We start from the raw sequence: 22,967 nt of genomic DNA, 5'->3' as shown, positions 1-22,967 counted from the left end.
CCGCACAGTCCCAGTCACCTCACTGGCCCCAGGGCCATTTGTCCCTGAGGCCTTCCTCCTATCCTGGGTTCCGTGGGATGCCACTTCAGAAGCCTGGGGCTTTCCAGACAGATCATGTTTGAGATGCAGTCTTTTCTTTCATATATATGACCGTGTTGTCATATTGCGGGTGGCATTTTCTAGGGTGAGGCATGTCACAAAATAATTACTTGTTGAGTATCTCCTTTGCTAGAGAACGATTTCCATGAGGGCAAGGGTGCTTGTTTATCACTGTATTGTTCCTGCCTGTGAAATACTGAGCTCACATAAAGTGGGTGTGGTGGGCTGAATGATGACCACCCCCCCCCAAAGACGTCCACATCTTGAATCCCTGTGTGAGAGACAGAATAATGTCCCCACAGACACCCACATCCTGATCCCCATATAGTGAACAGAATAATGTCCCCACCAACGTCCATGTCGCAATCCCCGAGTGGGAGACAGAGTAATGTCCCCACAGATATCCACATCCTGATCTGCACATAGTGGACAGAATAATGTCCCCACCAATGTCCATGTCTCGATCCCCATGTGGGAGACAGAATAACATCCCCACAGACATCCATGTCCTGATCCCCACATAGTGGACAGAATAATGTCCCCACCAACGTCTATGTCTCAATCCCCATGTGGGAGACCAGATAACATCCCCACAGACATCCGTGTCCTGGTTCATGTGTGGTGGACGGCATCCCCAAACACATCCACATTCCAATCCCAGTGTGATGGACAGAATAATGTCCCCAAAGATGTCCACATCCTGGTCTCTAGAGCCTGTGAATATGTGCCCTAACATGGATAAAGGGACTTTGCCGATTGGATTGGGTTAGGGACCCTGTGATGGGGATGGTCCTGGAAGACCCCAGTGGTCCAAGATCACCACAAGTACCCTCACAAGAGGGAGACGGGAGGCTCAGAGTCCGAGAAGGTGATGTGTGGACAGAAGCAAACATCACAGAGAGACAGAGTGGGGGCTGCAGACGCCACCTCACTGGCTTCGAAGATGTGGGAGGGAAGCAGCCATGAGGCCAAGGAAGGCTGACAGCCTCTAGAAGCTGGAAAAGTCCAGTCACTTCAAGAGAAATCAAGGAAATTTCAAGGAAATCTCAAGGAAAATCAAGGGATTCTCCCTTAGAGTCCGTGCCATTTGGGGCTCAGGGATTCCACACTGAACGTGTTGTGTCTCCATGTGTCTGGGGCAGGGAGCAGCAATGGTAGGTCCTGAGCACAGAGGAAGGTGTGTGTGGATGAAAGTCTGGCTGCAGTGAAGCCAACGTGGGGACAGGATTCCCTACAGAGGGAAAACGGATGCAGCGTACAGAGGGTCCAGCCTCCCTCGGTCCACATTCAAACTGTGTCCCAGTCTCTAGAGAAATGTTAGACAAGCTAGGCATGCTTGGTTTACCATCTGCAGAGAAGAAGAACAGGGGCCATGGTAGGACCACCGGGGTCATCTTGAAAGCGAAGGGCAAAGAGTGAATCATGGCGCACCCATTGATGGATATAACAGAGTCCTGTTGTGTACGTGTCTGTCATATCTCACAAATTCTGGATAAGCGCAACACAGTGCTTTCGTCCTGCTGTTGACAAATTGCTCCATGATGAAGTGCTCTGGTCGCTAATTATTGAGGGTGTTACGTAGATCAAGGAAATAAGATGTCTACTTGGACTGGATCCCCCATAGTCCCACCAGCTTGTGTCTACATTGGGCGATTCATAATATTCTAATTCTCAACACTTATAATACTGATAAATGCCCTGACCAAGGAAGCCCCCACTAGCACCAAGACAGAGGAATCCCAAATAATTGATTTCTGCAAATAAATTTAAGGTGCGCCCATTTCAGGAAACCTTGAAAAATATCAAAGGTCCGTGAAGAAAGTGAAATTGAAATCATTCTGAGCCTTCGGACCAGCGTCACCAGCACTAATAACACACATGCACTGTTTGTTTTTAGGCTAAGTAGGTGGAAGTGGTGTTAGTTATGACTTTGTTCGGCACCCAAACATCATAGGTATATGTGCACACATCCATATGCATAAATAGATCACTGGAGTCAGACCCTCCAAGTCGTATATGCTACCTCTTTCCCTTCCCTGAGAAATTTCCAATCAAACAGGTGCATTGGGCAGAAGCCTATCTGCATCCCCTTCCTGTCCACCAACCCCACTGATATGACAGAAAATGTTAAAACACATTAAGACAAAGAGAAAGAAGACAAAGGGACAGCAATCGAATCCTGGAAGCCAGAATCAGATGGACTAATGTGGTGCAGCCTTAGTATGTAGACTTATGCTCCCTCTTCCCTGCAGATTATGTCCATATTATCATTCTTGTAATTTCTTACTATGGTACCTTCCATGGCAAAAGGGCTTTGGAGAAGAGAGTCAATTAAGTCTCTTTAGCTGGGGAAATTCGCCTGGATTATTCAAGTGGGCTCAGTGGAAGCAGAGGGGTCCCATGGCAATGTTCTCCCTACCATCCAACAGATGAAAGATTTAGCAAATGTTTTACATATTTTGGAAAGAAGGTGTCATGTTTGACTGATGGCTGTTCCTTTCACCCTGTTAATATTACCATTTATCTCCCCTACACAGGACCAGCTGGTCTCCAAGTCTGAAAGCGATGTGTGACATTTCATGGACACAGGTGTTTTCCCACCATGCTTCCGGTAGTTTTGGTGTTCTACATGGATTCAGTTTGGTCATGTTAATGGCACTGCCTCCTCACTGTGGAGGGTTTGGATGAACTTCTATGACATCTCTTGAGTGCAGCAAGGGAAGAGAGGAATGTCTCAGGCACCAAGATGTGTCCATGATGCCCTTAAGAGCTGAGCATGGCTGAAAGAAGGGGTCAGGGTCAAGGTTGGTTGGTGTTGAAGATGGACAGGTGGGCAGGGTGAAGGCAGGGGAAGCGGAGATGTGGACTCCACATGTCCATTTGAGGAATGTTGGCCACAGAGAAGAAGTCAAGAGACAGTCAGGCATGGAGCCCACATACTGATGACCCCCATGGGGATGTGCTGAGGATTTAATACGGTAACATTAGTGAAAATGCCCAGCCCTTACACATTCATAACACACCTTACTTATTAGCTCACATGGGCGGGCCAGCGAAAATATCGACTCCATACAATGTATTATCAGGCTTACCATCATTTCAAATTGATTATGCCAATGACAAAAGCCGAATGCATCAATGAAGTAAAGCCACGGTGACCACAGAACATATACCCACGAATATCCATGGAAATCCTGCTTTCCCAAAAAAGGAAAGGACTTCTCTGCCAGGACAGCTAGCATGCATGTCTGCATCAGAGTTAATGTCTGGATTTCCCCAGGACTCACCGTTATTGACCAGGACATGGAGAGGGATTTTCTTCTTCTTGAACTTCTGGACAAATTGCCGGATGGACTGCAGAGATGCCAGATCGCAGTATAAAAACTCCACTGCAAAGGGACAGAAACACCGGATTATCTTCCGACCTACCACGGAAGCTACGACGGTTTCTCAATAAGTTAAGTTCCATCCCACCTGGGGAGTGACACTGGATTTTAAAGATGAAGGTACAAAGCAGGGAACACACCCTAAGAAGACCCTCCATGAGTCATGCCCTCGATGATCCCCTCTCCTTGAGTGTGGATGGGACCTGTGACTTGCTTCTCGTCAGCAGAATAAGGCAAAACATGGAATGTCAGTTCTTTGAGTAGGCTCCGTTATATGGCAAAGATGATGGGATGTCACTCCCATGGCTGCATTTCCTTAGGTAAATCCCCTCTTGCTAAGGCTTGCTGGAGAGAGGTTTTCCTGCTGGCTTTAACGAAGTAAGCCGCCATGTTCTGAGAGGCCATGGGTCAAGATCCTTCCAGTGGCTTTAGGCAGCTGAGAGCAGCCCCTGGCCAACAGCCAGAAGGAACGTCAGAGCCTCAGACCTATAACCTCAAGGAACTGCATTCATCAAAAAACCACTGAGTGAGTTTGGAAAGGTATTCTGAGCTCCAGAGGGGAACTCGGAGCACACAGCCCTTTGGAGCTGCCATCAGTTTCCTGGGTCATCCTGCAGCATGACGGTGTTTGTATGGTGACATCCCTTTGGGTCTCCGGGACCAGCTCTTGGGAACATGCTCACTTGGACATTGGTTCCAAGACCCCAGAACAGAGGGGAACACAGCTCCCATGCCCAGGAACCAGTGCTTACTGTACCACACAATCCAGGGGGGAGACACGTCTTCACGGTTTTGTTGTTTTGTGCTTCTTGTAAAACATTTTAAATATCACAGCATGGGGGCCCCTGGGTGGCTCAGCCGGTTAAGCATCCGATTCGTGGTATCGGCTCAGGTCGTGATCTCAGGGTTGTAAGCTTGAGCCCTGTGGGGCTCCGGGCTCAGCAGGGACTCTGCTTGAGATTCTCTCTCTCCCTTTCCCTCCCCTTACTTGCTCACTCTCTCTCTCTTCCCCCCCTAAAATAAATAAATAAATCTAAAAAAATAATCACAACACAGGAGAGCCAGCCACAAGCACTAGGTTGGAAGGGTACGTGTTTTGGAACATACGTATTTGCTTTCACGTGGAAGGGGCATTTTAAGATAATCTACAGTCCCCAGCTTCTTTGGTGTGAAGAACAAAGCCTGTACGTGCCAAGTTGCATGGCCAGTGAGGATGAGGAAGTACCCATTTTCAATATTTTCTATAAAGAAATGCACTGGGAGTGGGGGTAGGCATGCTTCTGGATCAAAGCCCCTCCAAGTGAGAGCTACAGATGGGTGCCTTCCTGTGAAGTGTTTGTTACCAGTCTGCCATAAGACAGCCCAACACTGAGAATAGTGTTTAGAAAATATAAAAAAAAAATCGACAGTCATTTTACGTTTGCTGAATCCAATGACTTAAAAAAAGCAAAATTGGAGGCCCCATTTTGCATGTTTTTAAATTTTATTTTTCTAGTAATTCCTGTCTGCCCCATCTACATCAGTATCAATCTGTGACAGATTTGGGAAAGGCGAGTTTTGCCACAGATGGTTTGGAAGCGCTGTTCTAGAACACAGTGCCATCTGGATAGGCATTCCTGAGACACCATTCGAATACTCCCCTAACATATTCATGAGAATATAATTTTTTTTTCAAAAAGGGGGAAAGCCTTCACTACGTCCAATAACTGGAACCGATGATAACAGGGTTGGTAGACACACACGCTCAGCTTCCAGAACCAGAGCAATGTTACTGCCTCTTTGTAAAGTCAGAAGATGCTTTTTCTTCGCTCCCTGGAGGAAAGGGTTCCTAACCAGCCAGAAACATGAGAGTCACCTTTCCACTTTGAGATCGTTGCCTTGTGAGGCAGCCGAAGGGCTTGGCTCCATTTCTGCACGCTATTGCCATCAACACCTGCTTTCCTACATTAATTCAGGAACTGCTCCCCGAACCCTTACCGCTGCAAGGTATCACTGGCAGGAAGGAGAAGGATTGCATGGCGGAGTGGATGATATTGCATAGGGAATATGCGCCCGTAAATCAAGCCCTACCATCGGGGAGGACAGAGCAGTCACTGCAGACTAGAACTCATCTCAGGGTCCGTCCCTGACAATGGGAACATACTAGGCAAGTTGCAGAGCATGGGGTACCACCCCTGTCGAGCAGAAGCACCAGGACTGAGTTCAGACAAGACACAGGAAATCACATTTGCTAGGGGATCAGTTGGCACATCCACCTAAAATCTGCATTTCCTCCCCTGCCCAAGCCCCAAAATGTGCATTGGGAAATGGGGCAAGGGTCATTGATCCAGCAGGGCACCTGGGGTTGGAGGTGGGAGAAGGAGACATGGGTGGCATTTTCCATTCTACCTGGAAGGCCATCAATGATACCCTCCACTTTTATTTGGATATTTACAGAAATGGAAGTTAAAATGTTTTGAGACTTCAGTGTACCCCTCAGGGGCAAGAAGTACCGTATCTGCCAAACATGACCGGAAAATGTGAGGTATACCAGTCATCCACATAGACAAAATGGAAGACCTAGGAAAGAGGCATGAGCCCTGAGCCACTGGTCCTGATTCAAAACCAATATGGCGGCCTCCCGCTGTGGGGGGGGGAGGGTGACTTCTTCTATATTGATTATAGTTTTGAAAAGTGAGGATTAGGAATAGAAAGGCCAAAAGTTACCAAACAAACAAGCAAAGACAATGGGGGAATGACCCCATTCCTACAAGGTAGGGATAACTCAAGATTAAAATGTTAATGGGACACAGAGAATTATTAGGTATGGACTCAATGCTCAATCAATATGATGCACTATGGTAATGCTGTGCCACTTCCTGCCACATCTTCTTCAGAGTAGCACAATACTGAGCTATATTTCTCAAGAACTCTTGCATACGCAGGGAGAGACAGCGAGAATCCCAGTTCTTGGGAGGCTTAGTGAGGGTCCATCTTTGAGCATTTGGCAGATCGACAGACAAGAAAAGAAAGAAGGACCCAGAGAAGGCTGTGATTAAGACACTTGACAAGGCTGAAGAATGCAAATTTACAAATAGGAACGAGTCTTTTGTAACGAGGAAGATTTTATAATTATGGGTTCCTTATTCTCTCTACATTAATATGTGAAATTGGTAACAAAAAGATGAAAATTTCAGGGAAATGAATACTTTTCCGTGAAAATACTGATTATTATAGCCTAATCAAGGAAATTAGGAGTAATCAGACCAACGAATACAAGAGCAATAGAAAAATTACAAAAGAACGGCATCCAGAAAAGAGGGGAGGGTGGTGATGGTGTTTTAGCTAATTCTTTCACACTTCCAAAGAACAGACCATTGCACCTGTAGTGACTGACTCCAGACACGGGCAAAAAAAGTGCTGAGTTGTTTCGTTTGATGAAGTTTGCATTGTTGTAATAGAAAAATCTGCAACAAGGCAGCACCAGAAGGGGAGGAGACAAAATCTGGAAAGCACTTGACCCCACCAGTAACATCTATACACACAGATGAAAAAGTCGCAAACACAAACGTAAATTAAAAACCCTTGGGGATGAACAAAATCAAGCGCATCTAACAGGAGGGAAAAAAGCAGAAGATCATTTCCAGAGAGGTTATCTGTTCAAAGATGTTTCCCAGCAGCAAAAGCCTCGTAGAATTGACTCCACTCAGCTGCCCGTAACCGCTACCCCTCACGATGGAATGGGGGTGCATTTAGGAACAACACGCCCCCCGGAAGGCGGAGAGGCACTGTTTGTGGGCAAGGGGCTTCACCAGTAGGAAATGACAGCTCTCAGCCCTGTCCCAACAGCAAACACGTCTGTCCCCTGTGTCCAAGGTTGGCTGGTGCCAGGAAACTATGTCCTGCTCCCCAGTGGGGAACAGAAAGTCCGTCTGCAAACAGGACGTGGGACACACCTGTGCCCATGTTCGGGGGCAGCCACTGCCGTCCCGGGACCTGACACCACATTCCGGGAGCTTCCAGCTGCTGTACCCACTTCAGGCAAGCCTCACGGCAGGGGGGCAGCTATCAGAGGAATGGGGACCCACAAAGAGCCAGGGTCCGCCCAGAAGGAGGGCAGTTTCCTTAGCACTCCCTGCCCCTCCCACGTTGCTCTGTTTCTCTGAAGAATAAATTTGAAGCAGGCGTGGGGGCCGGCTGTCTATGCACATACTGCACCAGTCTGTTGAGACGTGAAATCCTGCTCTCCAGGTGTGCACCACAGATGAGCCTGCCCCCAAGAAGCGGTTGTGACAGGGGGCGGGGGGAGTATTCTGTGTGCATGCACAAGAGACGGAGAGACCAAGGCAGGGACAGGGAGAGACAGCTCAGAGAGACAGAGACAGAGAGACACAGAGACAGAGAAATAGTGCAGAGACACAGACAGAGACACAGGGAGACAGACACAGAGACACAGGGAAACAAACACAGATATAGAGGGAGACAGAGACAGACACAGAGACAGAGGAAGAAAGAGTCAAAGGGAAACAGAGAGACAGAGACAGAGGCAGAGACAGAGACAGAGGAAGATAGAGAGAGACAGAAGGACAGACACAGAGACCCAGAGAGACAGAGAAACAGACACAGAGGCAGGGAAACAGAGAGACAGAGAGAGACACAGACATAGAGGGAGACAGAGACAGATAGAGAGACGGATACAGAGATAAGGATAAACAGAGACAGAGAGAGACAGGGAGACAGCAACAGAGAGACCATCAGAAAGAGACAGACACAGAGATAGAGAGACACAGACACAAAGAGACACGGAAAGATAGACACAGATGCACAGAGACAGAGAGATAGTCGGAGACAGTCACAGAGACTAAGAGACAGAGGAAGGCAGACAGCCGGAGAAGCTGAGCTCCCTGGCAGGGAGGGAGCAAAGTGAATGAAAGAAGGAGCATTTTCATCCTCCCTCTCCTGGCTCTGAGGCCGTGCTGTCAGCGCTGGACGCTGGGGCTATATTTCCAGGTGGGGTGTGCAGGGAGGGAAGGTCCCCAGAGAAGTAGGCTGTGCTGACACCGTCCAGGCAGAGAACGGCATCAGGCCTGGGGCATCCATCTGGAACGAGGCTCATGCACTTGTCCAGAAGCCTGTCCTGGAGCCCAAGACTCTGTGAGGCACTGGGGTCGCACACGGCCTCTCCGAGACAGGAAGACTGGGAGACTCAGCTCCAACAGTACACCATTCCACATGGTGCACCGCCCCCTCTCTTTCTGACACACAGGGTGTACAGTACTGTTTGAAGCGTTCTGTCTGGTCAGTCCTCCTACAAGGACCCAAGCACCACGACCCAGCCTTACGGCCAGCATCTGAGACCTGGGGCCCTGCACTCGGTGGCTTGGGCGCTACAGCTGTCCGTCCTCACAGGGACAAGGTGGGCACAGCCAGGCAGGTGCAGCTCGTCCTCAGTCACCTGCTCAGGTTGCTGCTGTCTCACCTGCCCAGCCTTTTGTATTCAAGACGCCCATCCCTTAACCAAAGATGTCTTACAAATCAGATGTTGTCTTAGAACCACCTTGAAAGGGCAACCCGTCACCTCTCTGTGCCCACTAGAGTGTCAGCTCGTCCTTATCAAGGGAAACTCCTCCTCAGAGAGTCCGCCCTACAGAGGGATATTGTCCATGCCTACACACATATACCCACGCCACCTCCAGGGAAACCCATTTCTCCTGGTGTCTCCGACTGGTTTTCTCTCTCTAGAGATACTTGGCCCAGCCATCCAGCACTGTAAGGCCCTACAGATTTGAGCCCAAGCAGCTCAAGTATAAATGGCAACAACCACAACCTCAAAAGGCCAACAACAACAACATAAGTCATGAGGTCTGGTATGCATTTTTGTTAAAATGCATGGAATTTTCAGATTATAGAGTATGAAGACGGCTGTGTCGCCCGCATTTATTAGGAAAGTGGAAATTGACAGAACACACTTGATCAGCCCCAAGACAAACAGCAGGTGCCCCCAAAAGTGCTTTCAACATAAAGAGAAAAGAGCAGCTTGGAACCAACGCATAGACCAGTCAATTACGAAGCACTCAGCTTGTTGCATGGAAACAGGGTTTTCTAAAGAGCTTGGAAACAATTCCTTCTCCAAGGAGGGGAACCATCCCCCTGCAGATCTAATTTGCTTTACGCACCCACAGGGCTGCACCAGCCCTGATGCTCATGGGTTGCTCCTTAATGCAGGTGCAGTGTGGATGCTGCACATGGCTTAGGTATTAGAACATCACAAGGATGTTAGCAAGGGCTTCGTGCCTGCTGGTCAGCACGTGTACCCCTTAAAATTTAATTCCTAAGGAGGAGTTCCCTGATTGGATCCCATGCCAGTGTCTACATAACCAGCCATGGGGGAAATGCAAATCGAAACCCAAGGGGAGGTGACCTCGCACCTGTTAGCATGCCCAGCATCAAAAAGACAAGAAGTAACAGGTGTTGGTGAGCATGTGGAGAAAGGGGAACCCTCGTGCACAGTGGGTGGGAATGCAAACTGGTGCAGCCACTCTGGAAAACAGCATGGAGGTTCCTCCCAAAGTTAAAAATAGAGCTACCCTATAATCCACCAATTGCACCACTAGGTACACATCCAACGGAAATGAAAGCAGGGGAGTAACGAGATATGCTCACTGCAGCATTCTTCACAGTAGCCAAGAATGGAAGCAACCCAAGGTCCCATTGATGGATGGATGGATAAGGAAGAGGTGGTCCATCCACAGAATGGAACATGACTCCACCTTGAAACAGAAGGTGATCCTGCCATTTGTCACAATGAGGATGGACCTCAAGGGCATGATGCTCAATGAGAGAATTCAGACAGAGAAAGACACATACTGCATGATCTCACTAACGTATGCAATCTAAAAACGTCGAACACACAGAAACACAGAATGGCAGATGGCAGGGGTTTTAGGGACGGGGAATGGGGAGATGTTGGTCAAAGGGTATGAAGTTCCAGCTCCAAGTTCTCAGCACGACGATGAGAGTTAACAGCACTGGAATTATATACTGAAATTTACTGCGTGGAGATCGTAAGTTTGTTTACTGCACATACAAGGTAGCAGTTACGTGAGATGATCGATGTGTTAATTGAATCGAGTAGAGTGATCATTTTGAAATGTATATGTACAATAAATCATCACACCATATGCCTTTAAAAAAATCACTTGGACAACCTAAAATACACAGGCACATCCATAAATACCTCGGTCATAAAAAGAAATTCAAATGCTTCAAGGGAATTGCTTGGTGCCCAGAAATGAGGGAAATGGGACCCCAATAAAACGCCCTCTGTGCCCATGTAACCAGCATGCTGAGTGGTGATATTACGGGTGAGCCAGAGGTGTTAACAGACCAGGTAGAAAAAGGACAAGCATCAGCCACGCGGGATGCACAGTGGAACAGTGGTACATAATCAGGTTTTTAGGACATGAAGAGAATTGCTGTCTACAGCATCTCCCCTCCTTGGAGGCTCTCAGGCTCCCCCTCATTGCTCACTGGTGAGAAGGGAGTGTGGTTTCTTGGGTATAGACAGCAGATGAACAGCTCGAACCCAGGGAGTATAGATGCACATCCACATATAGGACCATCTTCCCTCTGGGCAGGACTGAGGGCTTGAGGAGCCAGCTGTAGGAGCTAGCTATGCTGTGTAACAACACATCCTACATGTACTGGCTTGAAATGACACCCACTTATTATGTCCCAGTTCTTTAAATGGGAAGTCTGGGTGGGGGAACACCGGGTCCTCAGCTCAGGGTCTCAGGAGGCTGAAGCCAAGGTGTCAGACGGGGCTGGGCTGTCAGCTGTAGCTCGAGATCCTGTTGCAGTCTCATTCAGGTTTAGGTGAAATTCAGTTCCCTGAACTTGTAGGATTGGGGTCCGGTTTCCTTCCTTCTCCCTCCCTCCTCCCTCCTTTACTCCTTCTCTTCCTCCCTTCATTCCTTCCCTCCCTCCATCCTTCCTCATTCTTCCTTTCCCCCTTCCTTCCTTCCTCCTTCATTTCCCCCCTTTTCCTTCCCTCCCTCCGTCCTTCCTCTTCCTTCCATCCTTCCTTCTTTCCTTCCCTCCCTCTCTTCTTTCCTTCTTCTCTTAAACAAGCTGTCCTGAAAACATCCAGACTCTGATAATCTCTAAATGAATTGATTACACTATTAATCAAGTTTTCAGACATAGGGGACATAATGAAACATTCTAAATATGTCAGATTTTTAAAAATTCTTTGGGCACTATGGGGAACTCCAGAATTTACCACCTCTGTAAACATCACCTCTGGCTTATCATGGTTACACTTCAGGAAGTTTTTTGGATTTACTTCATAAAAACAGAAGTAAAGAATCAATTTCAATAACAGGTCTTGGTTTTTTTTTTTGTTTGTTTTATGTTACCTAAGAACAGGATATCGCTTTGCTTTGTTTTGTTTAGTTTCTTATTTTGGGCTATCCTCTCTCCACCGACTTGCAGACAAACAAGGCATGATGGTGCCTGGTGCTCTGTGTTTACTTTATGAATATTTCATGAAGACGATGGCGTAGAGTGAGTACTGCCTCCCAAATCATTGTCCCTGAAGCTGTTATGCATCCCATCAAGGGGAAGATGAAAGCATCCCAGTATTATTTGTCCCTCTTGTAAATTACAGCACTTCTCATCCTGAGCCAAACGCTTTGCCCTGCGTCTTTCAGCAGCACACCCGGGGGCCTGATGATCAGATCTGGGAATGAGGTCCCAGCATCCGCACAGTAATGACTGTCATTTTGTTGGGGTGCCACATCGATTTTCCACATCACTTCCCTCCCGTGCTCATAAAGTACACATTAAGATTTGGCAGAACCTGTTCATCAACACTGTTAAACCTTCTCAAAGAGCGCACGCCATCGAGACCCAGAACGTGTTTTGTTTTTCCTCCAAAGGACTGCAGCATTGCCCAACGGTGGACTTCTTTTGTGCAGGGGACTGTCTTTTATTTGTTTTCTTTTTCTCCCAGGAAACTGTTTCTTTCTGCATCACATGGCTGAGACGTGCCCACAGATGATGGAAAAGTCTGGCCAGGGTGCTTGGACTGATGCAGGCTTTGCGGCAAGCTAATGCAAAAGGCGTTAATCACCGTGGGAGAGCACAGAAACCCGGGCTCAAATGGATGCTTTTGCACAACACTTTGGGGTGCATGCACATCCTCAAAGCACCCTGAAAAAATGTCAGTGCTGCTTTATTATGCTCTCAGATTAATGCAGCCACAAGACCACATGTCAATTAGAATATAGGGAGATCTGAACCCTTTCTAAATGTAGTGTCACAGACATCTGCCAAACCAAAGGCTATCTGTATATATTATTATATATTAAATACAGAACTTTTTTGTTAAATTTTATTTACTTATTTGAGAGAGAGAGAGCACACTGAGTGGGGTAAGGAGCAGAGGGGATGGGAGAGGGACAGGCAGATTCCCCACTGAGTGCATAGCCTGACATGGGGCTCGATCCCATGACCCTGAGATCATGACCTGAGCCAAAACCAAGGGTCAGATGCTCAACCGACTGAGCCACCCAGGTGCCCCAAATACAGAGATTACATATATTTGTGTATAATATTGTAAAGATTTTATTTATGTATTTGACAGAGAGAGACACAGTGAGAGAGGGAACACAAGCAGGGGGGAGTGGGAGAGGGAGAAGCAGGCTTCCTGCCCAGCAGGGAGCCCGATGCGGGGCTTGATCCCAGGACCCTGGGATCATGACCTGAGCTGAAGACAGACGCTTAACGACTGAGCCACCCAGGCGCCCCTGTATATGATATTTATTGTGGTATATATTATATTATATGTAATATATAGAAAATAAATAGTATATAAATATAATACATATTATATAATATATATCATATGTACCATTTAATACATAGTATATATTATATCATGTTGTATATTATGTTTATATATAATGCAAATACATAAAGTAAATAACATATGAAGGTATATATCATTTACATACTTTTAGAAATCTTTCCAATAGCAAAAAAAAAAAAAATTATCAGCACATTCAAATAACTCCATGACTGGCCTCAAATAAGCCTTTAGCTTGAGATGCCAGAAATACTGAAGTCTGGCAAAATGATCTCACATCTAGCCATCAGCCTGGAAATGATACTGTCTACAAAACTGGTAAAATCAAAAGCACATCTGCACACCACTGGGTTTGTAGAAGGTCAACTCGCATCTTTGGCTGGAAACAATGCATGTGGGTGACGTACAAGCTCCCAGAAGGAGCATTGCGAAACACAAACATGGCGTTCTCAGTGAGGTTAACTATGTAAATAGGCACATCTGTCGAGTCAGGGGAGAGGAAAATTCCCCACGGGTCTCTCCCATTCCTGCATTTCCTGCCTGGGAGCCACTGACTGTCCTTTCTTTGGGGTTATCTTTTGAAGCACTCACAAAGCAAACAATTTAGAAAGATGGATACAGCATCTCCGGACCAATGGACACACACACACACACACACACACACACACACACACACAACGGGGGAATTGCATTGTCTTTTTCTTCTGGGTCAGATCCAAACAGTCAACATGTGCTACAGTCAAAAAAATATTCTCTGTTACCAAAAAAAAGAAAGTCCCTGGTTATCTTTTTAGAAACTAATGTCAACTCAGTCCTTATTTTGTAAGGGTCTGCCAGTGTTTTTAAGGCACAGACTTAAAGTGTTTGCATTTGTCATAATATTTGACTCCATCCGATCAGTTTTGTTTTCTTTTGAGATTTTTTTTTTCTTTCTGCCTGCAGCCTATCTGAATTGCCTTTTTCTTGCCAATTTCAAGATACCCAAATGGTAATGATTTTAGCAGTAATGTTCTTCAGAGAATAATGTTTGAATTTCCTGTTGTATGAGTTCACGAGGTTGGCGGTAATAGTACTGTGATCAGAGAGGCTTACACAACACATATTTATTCTCTCCGGGTCCTGGAGGCTGGGAGTCTGAGATCCAGGCGGGGCTGAGGCTGGGGGTCTGAGATCCAAGGGGGGCTGAGGTTGGTTCCTCCGGAGGCCCCTTTCCTGGGCATGTAGACTCTGTGCCCTCCCCGTGTCCTCATATGGTCATCCCTCTCTGTGTGTCTGTGCCCTCATCCCCTCTTCTTATAAAGACTCCAGTGTTATGGGATCAGGGCCCACCCTACTGACCTCATTTTACCTTAATCCCCTCTTTAAAGGCCCTATAGCCAAATACAGTTCCATTCTGAGGTCCAGGACTCCTACATATGAATTCTGGGGACACAATTCAACCCAGAATGTCTGTGGATGGTGAGATCCAGGTTAGCTGTGCTTAAGGTGTCTCCTACTTGGGTTCCTCCAAACAGATGGTCTGGCTTGGTCATCCTTGGCACCAGTGCCCCACAGTGGGAGGATGTCTGGACAGGGTGAGCAGGGAAGCCAGCTGCCTTAGAATAAGGTGGTGTTTCTTAGACCACACATGTCTTTGCTAGCACCCTGACAAGTGCTAAGAAAACACCATTGCCTTCACTCACCCACACAAAGTATCTGTCAAATTCCAGAGTGAGTATTTCATTCCCCACAGACCATTCAGGCACTGGTGAAACACTTTCCCATGAGGACAGGAGGGGACGGGAATTCTCTGGGCATTTTCCAAAATGGCTACCATCGCCCTCCCACTGCAGGATGGAGTATTTCTCCAATATTCATCATTGGAACCAGGTGGCGCTCCCACAGGGGATCTCCCAAAAAGTGCAGCCTCCTCCACCTGGACCAGACTGAGTCCTGGGGATTCCAAATTCTCAGGCTTGTCCACACTCAGACTCAAGAAGCTCATCAATCACTCTGCAAGCGTTCCCACCTGTGCCTGGACCCGTGGGAGCTTCTGCTCCTGCTAACCCGCGATCCTCAGCATCCACCTATGTGCATCTGTGTGTGTGTGTGTGTGTGTGTGTGTGTGCGCACGCCTCCAGTTTTCAGGACAGCAGTTGGCCCTGTGATTGCCATTCTCTGAGGACCTAGGAAGACTTGCTGGTTTTCAGTCTCTTGCTTTTTTCGTATGAGGACAGAGTGGCAACCAGCAAACTCTACATGGCAGAGCAGACACTGGAAGACCCCCTATTTCTGAGATTCACAACTGTCACCTAGAGGGATATGCTCTTGTCTCTCATTTATAAAGATGCTTCTTCCTGGCCTAAGAGGTTCCTCGTCTCCATGGCTGGAGAGACTTAAATGTTAATGGGAGAAAAAGGCCACCCGCAAGACCCTCCCCTGACTTGGTTCAAGAGCATCCCATGGAGGTTCACAAATGCACATATTCACATTTGGGCACATGTTCCCACTTGACTGCCTGAGTCTGATTTCACCTCCAAGGCACTTGTTGGTTGGGTAACTTTGGGTGGGTCCCTCCATCTCCTCGAGCTATGGGGTTGTATCAGTCTGGTGGGGATGCCATAAGAAAGCACCACAGACCACATTGCTTAAAGGTGAGCAGGCTGGAGGCTGGAGGTCTGGGATGAGGCTGCCCGTGTGGTTGGTGTCTGGTGAGAGCAGTCTTCTTGGCTTGTTGATGGTCGCCATCTTGTTCTGTCCTTACATGGCGGACAGGAGCTTGAGAACAAGCTCTCTGGAGTCTTGTCTTATAAGGACACCAATCCCATCATGGGGGTCCCACTCTCATGACCTCATGTAATGCTAATTACCTCCCAAAGGCCCATCTCCTAACACATTTGGAGTTAGGTTTCCACATGTGAATTTTGGAGGCACAAACATTCACTCTAATAGCAGGGTCTTCATCTGCAGGGTGGGAAAATGCCTTCCTTTTGGGGGGGGCTCATGTGAGCTGTAAATGCAACCGTGTGCCAACCAAGAACACGGTGCAGTGTCTGCAATCTAGCAAAGGGCCCGTAAGCATTAGCTGCAAGCTAAACCTGATTGTCATCACCCATAAAGCTGTCTGGCAAACCCAGGGCGGGAGCGCTGGAATCATGCCAAACACTTAACTGTTGTAAGTGCTTCCACCACTGAGACACAAGGATATACTTTGGCCTCCCCAGCTTACAGCCATGCTGCAAATACAGGACGGTGTGCGTGTCAGGTCTTGTGTCTGCTCTGGCGTGTTCAGCTGACATGGCACAGAAGCTATCAAGGATGTATTTAAATCTCTGTCTTGTCAAGGCACAGGGCTAAGTAACCTTGTGGGTGCCAAGCACTCCAAAGTGCTGACCATCGTATTCTTGCCTTTCTGGGTCATGGATCTCTCTAGCAGGGAGGCCACATACCAACTTGTTGTGGCTTGCTTCTTGCATTCATCCTATTTATCCTTAGAACCTGCTTCTGCACCTGTTTCTAATTTAAAGCTAATGATGATCCATGACGGGTCCTCACGGCGACAGACACTGACTCTGTAAGTAGATGCTGCCACATTCAGCCACACCGGGGTAGACATTCAGGTATACTCTAGAGAAAAACAGAAGTCAGAATACACATTGCTCCATGTCTCCCAGAGTCAGGGCTCCCAGAAAATATGCTTGAATGGGTTTATAAATCACATCAAAATGGAATTTCAGGCTCCAAATCCTTAGGTGGTGTCATGAGGGACCCCAAAGGCTGCTATGTCCCCAGAAACCTATTCTCTTTTTGTGACCTCTGGGTGGTGACTGTAGAGCATGAGTCACCTGAGAGATGGAAATCTGCACAAAGGACGTTGAGTTCCACTTAGGGATGCCAAGTGCAACGCATTCTTCCCTTCCCATCCCTCACTTTCTAATAAGGAAAGAAACTAAGGATGCATGGTGTTCTTCCAACAGAGCACCCACATTTTGCCTGTGTATGGTGCCCCACATTCATGCCAGGTAAATGTGTGGGGCTCACACTTCATTTAAGGGATCCAGAGGTCATTTCATGAAGACGTGCCTACAGATCACAGTTTCATGATGCTCTGGGTCTTCCGGGTCCAAGCGCCATGTTGGCTTTTCTCCAGGTCTCTTCTCCGAGCAGTACTGAGGCAGCTCTGAGTTTCCAAAGCTGGACCAATGGACAACAAGATGGTGGTGGGGACAGCAAAGCCAGGGAAATCCAACAAGATGGTGATGGAGACAGCTAAGCTAAGCAAGTCCTATAGGACAGTGGTGGGGACAGCTAAGCCAGGAAAGTCCAACAAGACAGCAATGGGGAAAAGAAACCCAAAGAAGCCCAACAAGATGGCAGTGAGGACAGCAAAGCCAAGGAAATCCACTTGAGAGCAACACCATGAGCCCCAGTTGTGGAATCTGGTTGTGGACACCTTGTGCAGTTCACCACAGTCACCAACAATGAGCAGGATGACAGGTGGATACAGATACATACTCCCCACATTTGGAATATTAATTGTGGGTGGAGAATTTACTGAAACCTAGAATCAGCCCAGCCTGCCTTGACTGCCCCTCTTGTCTACTGATTGGATCACTTGAAATGTAAACCCAGGAAGTTGCGAACAATCCTGGGAGACCGCCATTCTTTTGTTACATAAACAGAGTAGACTGGCTCCGATTCTTGACATTCAACCCTTTTAATGACATTAATATGACTTTCAAATTGTAGACCCCCAAGGAAGCTGCCATTAGTTTTTTGTTTGGTTTGGTTTTCCTGGGCTGCCTTTCTTATAATCCACCAAGCAAATGGCTCATGCCCATCTTATATGAACAACATCCTTTGTAATCTGTGGACCACACAGCAGCCAGCTCTTAGTGCCTACTGTCCCAGAGAAAAGGTTCTCCTTGATACCGATGACACATCGAGCCACAACCGATACAGAAGACAGAACAATCCAAGGGCAAGAGGCGGTTCACACACAATGAGCTAAGAGGGCGCCATTTTGATTGTAGAAACGTAGACTTGGAAGTCAACAAGAGAGAGGAAAGATGGGAAGCCTCGGGTATGAACCAGAGGGAGGATGAAAGGACACAGTACGGGGCATCCTAAATGTCTCTAAAATGTCCAGCGCATATAGAGGAGGAGGTAGAAGAGGTGCCGCCAAAGGACCCCAAGGTGATGATGGAGGGGTCCATGTGGTTACAAGATGAGAGAAAAGGCTCAGGAACTGTCCACCCATGGGTTGGGGTCCAGGCTTCCACACTTGGAAGCTGGGCCCCTTAACTTGGTTTTCTCATGTGTGAAATGGAGCCAAGAATAGTACCCACCTCTGGGACATTCTAGAAACAAGCTGTGCAAAGTTCTTAGCATAACGCCCAACGTATACTAAGTGCCCGGTAACTACTTCCTTCACCCTGAAATTCCTGTTTTTATTAGGAGAATGACGGATTATCAGGGGAGGTGACAAGCAAGATGTCGCGAAAGGCAGAGAGGAAAAGAACAGACTGATGGATTGAAGGCATCCATAAAAACGAGGTCCCAGGGAGCGACCAACTCACGAGAAAGCAAAGGCACTGAGTAAAAATTACTCTGGAGAAATGTACCAGGAAGGAGGGAGATGGGCAAAAGCAATATAGCCTTGCAGTGGTATTTTCAGAGTGCTTTTTAAATTAGGTTGCTAATTGGACAAATTAGGCATTGGCTGGGTGACATCGTGTGGGGATTAGCTGCCCTGTGTTAGCCAGGACTCTGGGTAAACAGATGACGCCAAACACTTGGAGCCTCACACATGGACACCAAAGAAACAACAGCACCGTGTGCATGTGAAATGCAATTTATGTCTGCCAGCTGGCCCCTTCTCTCTGGGGCATGACCACCAGTTGGTGACAGCCTATCGAGGTGCAGCCCCAAGTCACCAGAGTGTCGATTTTATGCATCGGTAAAGGCACCTGGATCTTCCTCCTTTGAAAACCAGCAAGAATATTCAACAATACGATTTCTTCCAGGTCACCAACAGGGTAGAGCGCTTCGATTTCCACGTGATTTGGCCAGGAAGGCACTTTCCTATACCAGTATCCTTGGTATTACAGTGGATTGTGGACACGTCTAATTCTCGCAGCAGTGATATACAACATACGTGGAATACTGCCATGGAGGGAACTCACCTGCGTTGTGAAGCACAGGGTTTGTAACGGGCATCAGTCACGTACATGAGGCTGAGCCCCTGCACCACGGACCTTTGTCTCCAGTCCCTCCAGGGATCAGGCCCTTGATAGCACAAAACCCTCGCTTTAAGTGCCATTGTTACCATAAGCTATTGGGCATCTCCCAAGGCCCCCAGGTAAACAAAGGCAGGACTTCTCAAGAGCTTAGAGGTGACCTCTCAAGAGCCAGGGACAATGCTAGACCTTTTTTGGGCAAAGTGAATCCTTTAGTCCACACCATCCCCAAGACCGTGCACGCACGCTCACGTTCACAGCATCCCTAACACATCCAGGACAACCAGAGGTCCTGCACTGGACCAGGAACTACCATCATAAACCGCACCAAAATTTGGATTTAAGTCGACTTTTTGTAAGAAATCATTTCCTTGACTTTAATTTTTTAACTTACTCTGGTGCCATTTGTTTAGAGAATTCGGTCCAATCATATTTAATTTTGTAATCTTATTTGTGCTTACCCCCAAAGCTCCCTAAATAGTCTCTGTTATTATCATGCTCCCATTTTTCATTTCCTTAGGTGACATCAGGAAAGGGACCCAGTGCAGGTCCCTTGAAGTAGGTGTGAGTCACAGAATGCAGTGTTTTTAATACTGTGCTGAGTTCTTGGCTTTTTTTTTTTTTTTTAAGTGAAACCTTCTTGGCTGCTTTAGATGCTTATGCTGTCGCTTGGTCAGAGGGTTAATCTGGAGGCCCGGAGTCTTAGTCACTGTCCCCTTTCTCTACAGTCCCCTGCAGATTTTCTTGATAAAGAGCATTTTGTTATGGATAATGCATCCTGATTATGTCAGACATCTGCGGTAACATTTATTGGGCAACAAGGTTAATTGCCTTTCAGCAAACAAAAAACAGGTTGTGTTTCCAGAGAAACACAATAAGGAATAAGGAGGGAATTCTGTTTTCTCTTGTATCCATTTTGTCACAACTGTCTGGAGCATTCAGATCAGGTTTGTGGGGTTTCAGGGGATTAATTTATAAGATTCCATATATGCACAGCCTTAGGATGGACCCGATACCAATGACGGTCAGTAGACATTCTGTTCTCCCTGGAGGAACACGTGTGATGGAGAATGGTGGTTTTCAAACTGTAGGGTATATTGAGTCACCTTGTCGGGGCACGGGGGGTGGTGGAAATGCAGGTCGGGGGATTCACCTCTAGAGTTTTGTGCCCCACGCAGGTCTGGGGTGGGGCCTGAGAATTGGCATTTCTCAGACATTCCCAGTGGATGTTTGATACCACTGGTCCAGGAACCCCACCCTGGGAGCCACCAGATAAGACCACATCCCAAGACATGTAGCAGTCATGGGCGGTCGTGGACATGGGACGCAGAGGAAGATGGGCACAGGGTCTCTGTTTCCCTGCAAATCCTCCTTGAGGACCAGCCAGTGTTCTCTATTCTGACCCTCGTCTGGATCCGAGGTGATTCAGCCCTGGCTGGGAGGCTAGTCGGGAAAGAGTGGGTGGTTGTAATTCATGGCAGATTCTTCTGCCCCAGCAGTGAAATGACATGTGACAGGTATCACCAGCTCAGGGAGGCTCCTGGTGAGTTTGGAAAAAGGTTGGAGCCGGTTCTAGGAAAATGACTGGGACATGTGAAAACACAGAGGAGCTCTATGTTCCCAGGGCTGTTCTGTAATCCACTTAGTCTGAATTAATCCCCCTGGTGGATCACACTGTGGTCCCTGGAAGGTGCCAGGAAGTCCATGCTGAAATGTGGGTAGCACTTAGAATGTCACCACCCCTGTCAGAGGTAAAAGGAGCCAAATGGGACTGAATAGGATTTATGAAAATCAGATGAATATTCACTCTGCAAGAACTCCCAATTGCTACATCCCTCAATGCCCCTCCTGTTTTTTACTATTTGACCTCAGTAGTGGGTTGAACTGTGTCCCCAAAATGATATGTCCAAGTCCTAACTCCTGGAACCTGGGAAGGGGACCTTATTTGGAAATACATCTTTGCAGATGTGATGAAATGAAGGATCAGGGTGGACCCCAATCCACTGACAGGTGTCCTTGCTAAGAGACAGAAGAGGAGACACAGACATAGAGGAGAAGCCACGTGAGGATGGAGGCAGCAATGGGAGGGACGTGGCCACAAGCCCGACACCTGGAGCCCCAGAAGCTGGAAGAGGCAGGAAGGACCCTCCCCTGGAGCCTCTGGAGGGAGCTTGGCCCAGCCCCACCTGGATCTCAGCAGCACTGCCCCGCCTGGATCTCTGTGGTCCTGCCCCACCTGGATCTCAGACTCTGATCTCCAGAGCTGGGGAAGGATGAGTTCCTGTGGTTTTAAGCCCCCCGGTTTGTTGTGATTTGTTATGGCAGACATAAGAAATTAATACAGTCTTAATTAAAGACATGAACAACTGTTCAGGCTGCGGCTCACAATTCTTTTGTCCTACAGTTTAACCAACTTTCTCTGGATCTTTCCTTCCTGAACCATGAGCACCATCCTCTCTGCATTTCAGTAAATGCCACGTTCATCTTTCCAACTTCTTGGAACAAAAGCCTCAGGGTCCCTTCACTGTCCTGCATTTCGGCCAAGCTCCACCCAATTGGAAAATTCAAAATATATCCCAGATCCTATCGGCTTCTCATCATCTCCATTGTCTGTCCAATGTTTATTTTTTGGATTCTGATGCCTTGACAGCTAGGGTGGTGCTGACCCTGGAGGGATGGTCCCTCCCAGGGCTAGCCAATTCCTAGAGAGAGCAAATGACTCTCCTTTTAAATGCAAGCCAAGCAATCCAGAGCCCACATCCCAATTCTGATCCCTATGGGGCTGCCATTCTCTGAGCTACTGTGCACCAGCCTTCAGCTCCCCAGGGCAGGTGCCAGACAGCTAGGGAATGCCCTGTGCCCCAGAGCTGATGAGATTGGCCAATCCTAAACCTGCTCACCCTGCCTTCCCTGCTCCCTCCCATGGAAACCACGAGAAAGGCTCTTGTCCACAGTCCCCACTCTCCCTCTGCGTCCTGACCAAACTTGGTGCTTCTCCACATGGCTCTCATGGTGTGGCATGTCCCCTCCTTTTGGGAGCTGTGAGCCACAATCTTTTCAGATGATTGCCATGGCGTCTTATAGAAAGGGGGCACAGATGGGAGGAATCCCTGCATCCATAACAAACTGAGGCTGTTCCTCGGTGGTTTCTCAGCCTTGACTTCAGTTTCCAACAGCCACCCATATTGTTGGAGGACTGTCATTAAGTAGAAGTATACCAACGTAATTTAAAAATCAAAGTGCTTTTGATCATGCCTACTAACTTCATAGCACTCCTGTATTCCGTATTAATATGGTTACTTAAGTTTTTACTGCAGTATTTTAACAAAAGGTCCAGTCATTAGGATCATATTTCAAACCATGAATATTGGAATTAATATCCCCTGAAGTGAACACCTCGTTGCTTTTCCTATGTTA

General features: G+C 47.5%; 1 protein-coding gene across 6 annotated transcripts in view; it reads right to left on the bottom strand.

The window, feature by feature from the left end:
- LOC115944477 (polyprenol dehydrogenase) overlaps nt 1-22,967 on the bottom strand; it is a 238,927-nt gene that overhangs the window by 126,017 nt on the left and 89,943 nt on the right. For all 6 annotated transcript variants that reach the window (XR_014141435.1, XR_014141434.1, XM_081809255.1 and 3 more), the window contains exon 4: nt 3,387-3,488. Coding sequence is in view for 4 of the 6 variants with exons in the window: in XM_081809255.1 (XP_081665381.1) it covers nt 3,387-3,488 (102 nt within the window). In the remaining 2 variants the exon portion in view is untranslated. The remainder of the gene's footprint in view (nt 1-3,386; nt 3,489-22,967) is intronic.

This window comes from Leptonychotes weddellii, chromosome X (assembly GCF_054177405.1).
Source record: "Leptonychotes weddellii isolate Sample4059 chromosome X, ASM5417740v2, whole genome shotgun sequence".
NCBI classification, from domain to species: domain Eukaryota; kingdom Metazoa; phylum Chordata; class Mammalia; order Carnivora; family Phocidae; genus Leptonychotes; species Leptonychotes weddellii.
This window is presented reverse-complemented; position numbering and strand designations above follow the sequence as displayed.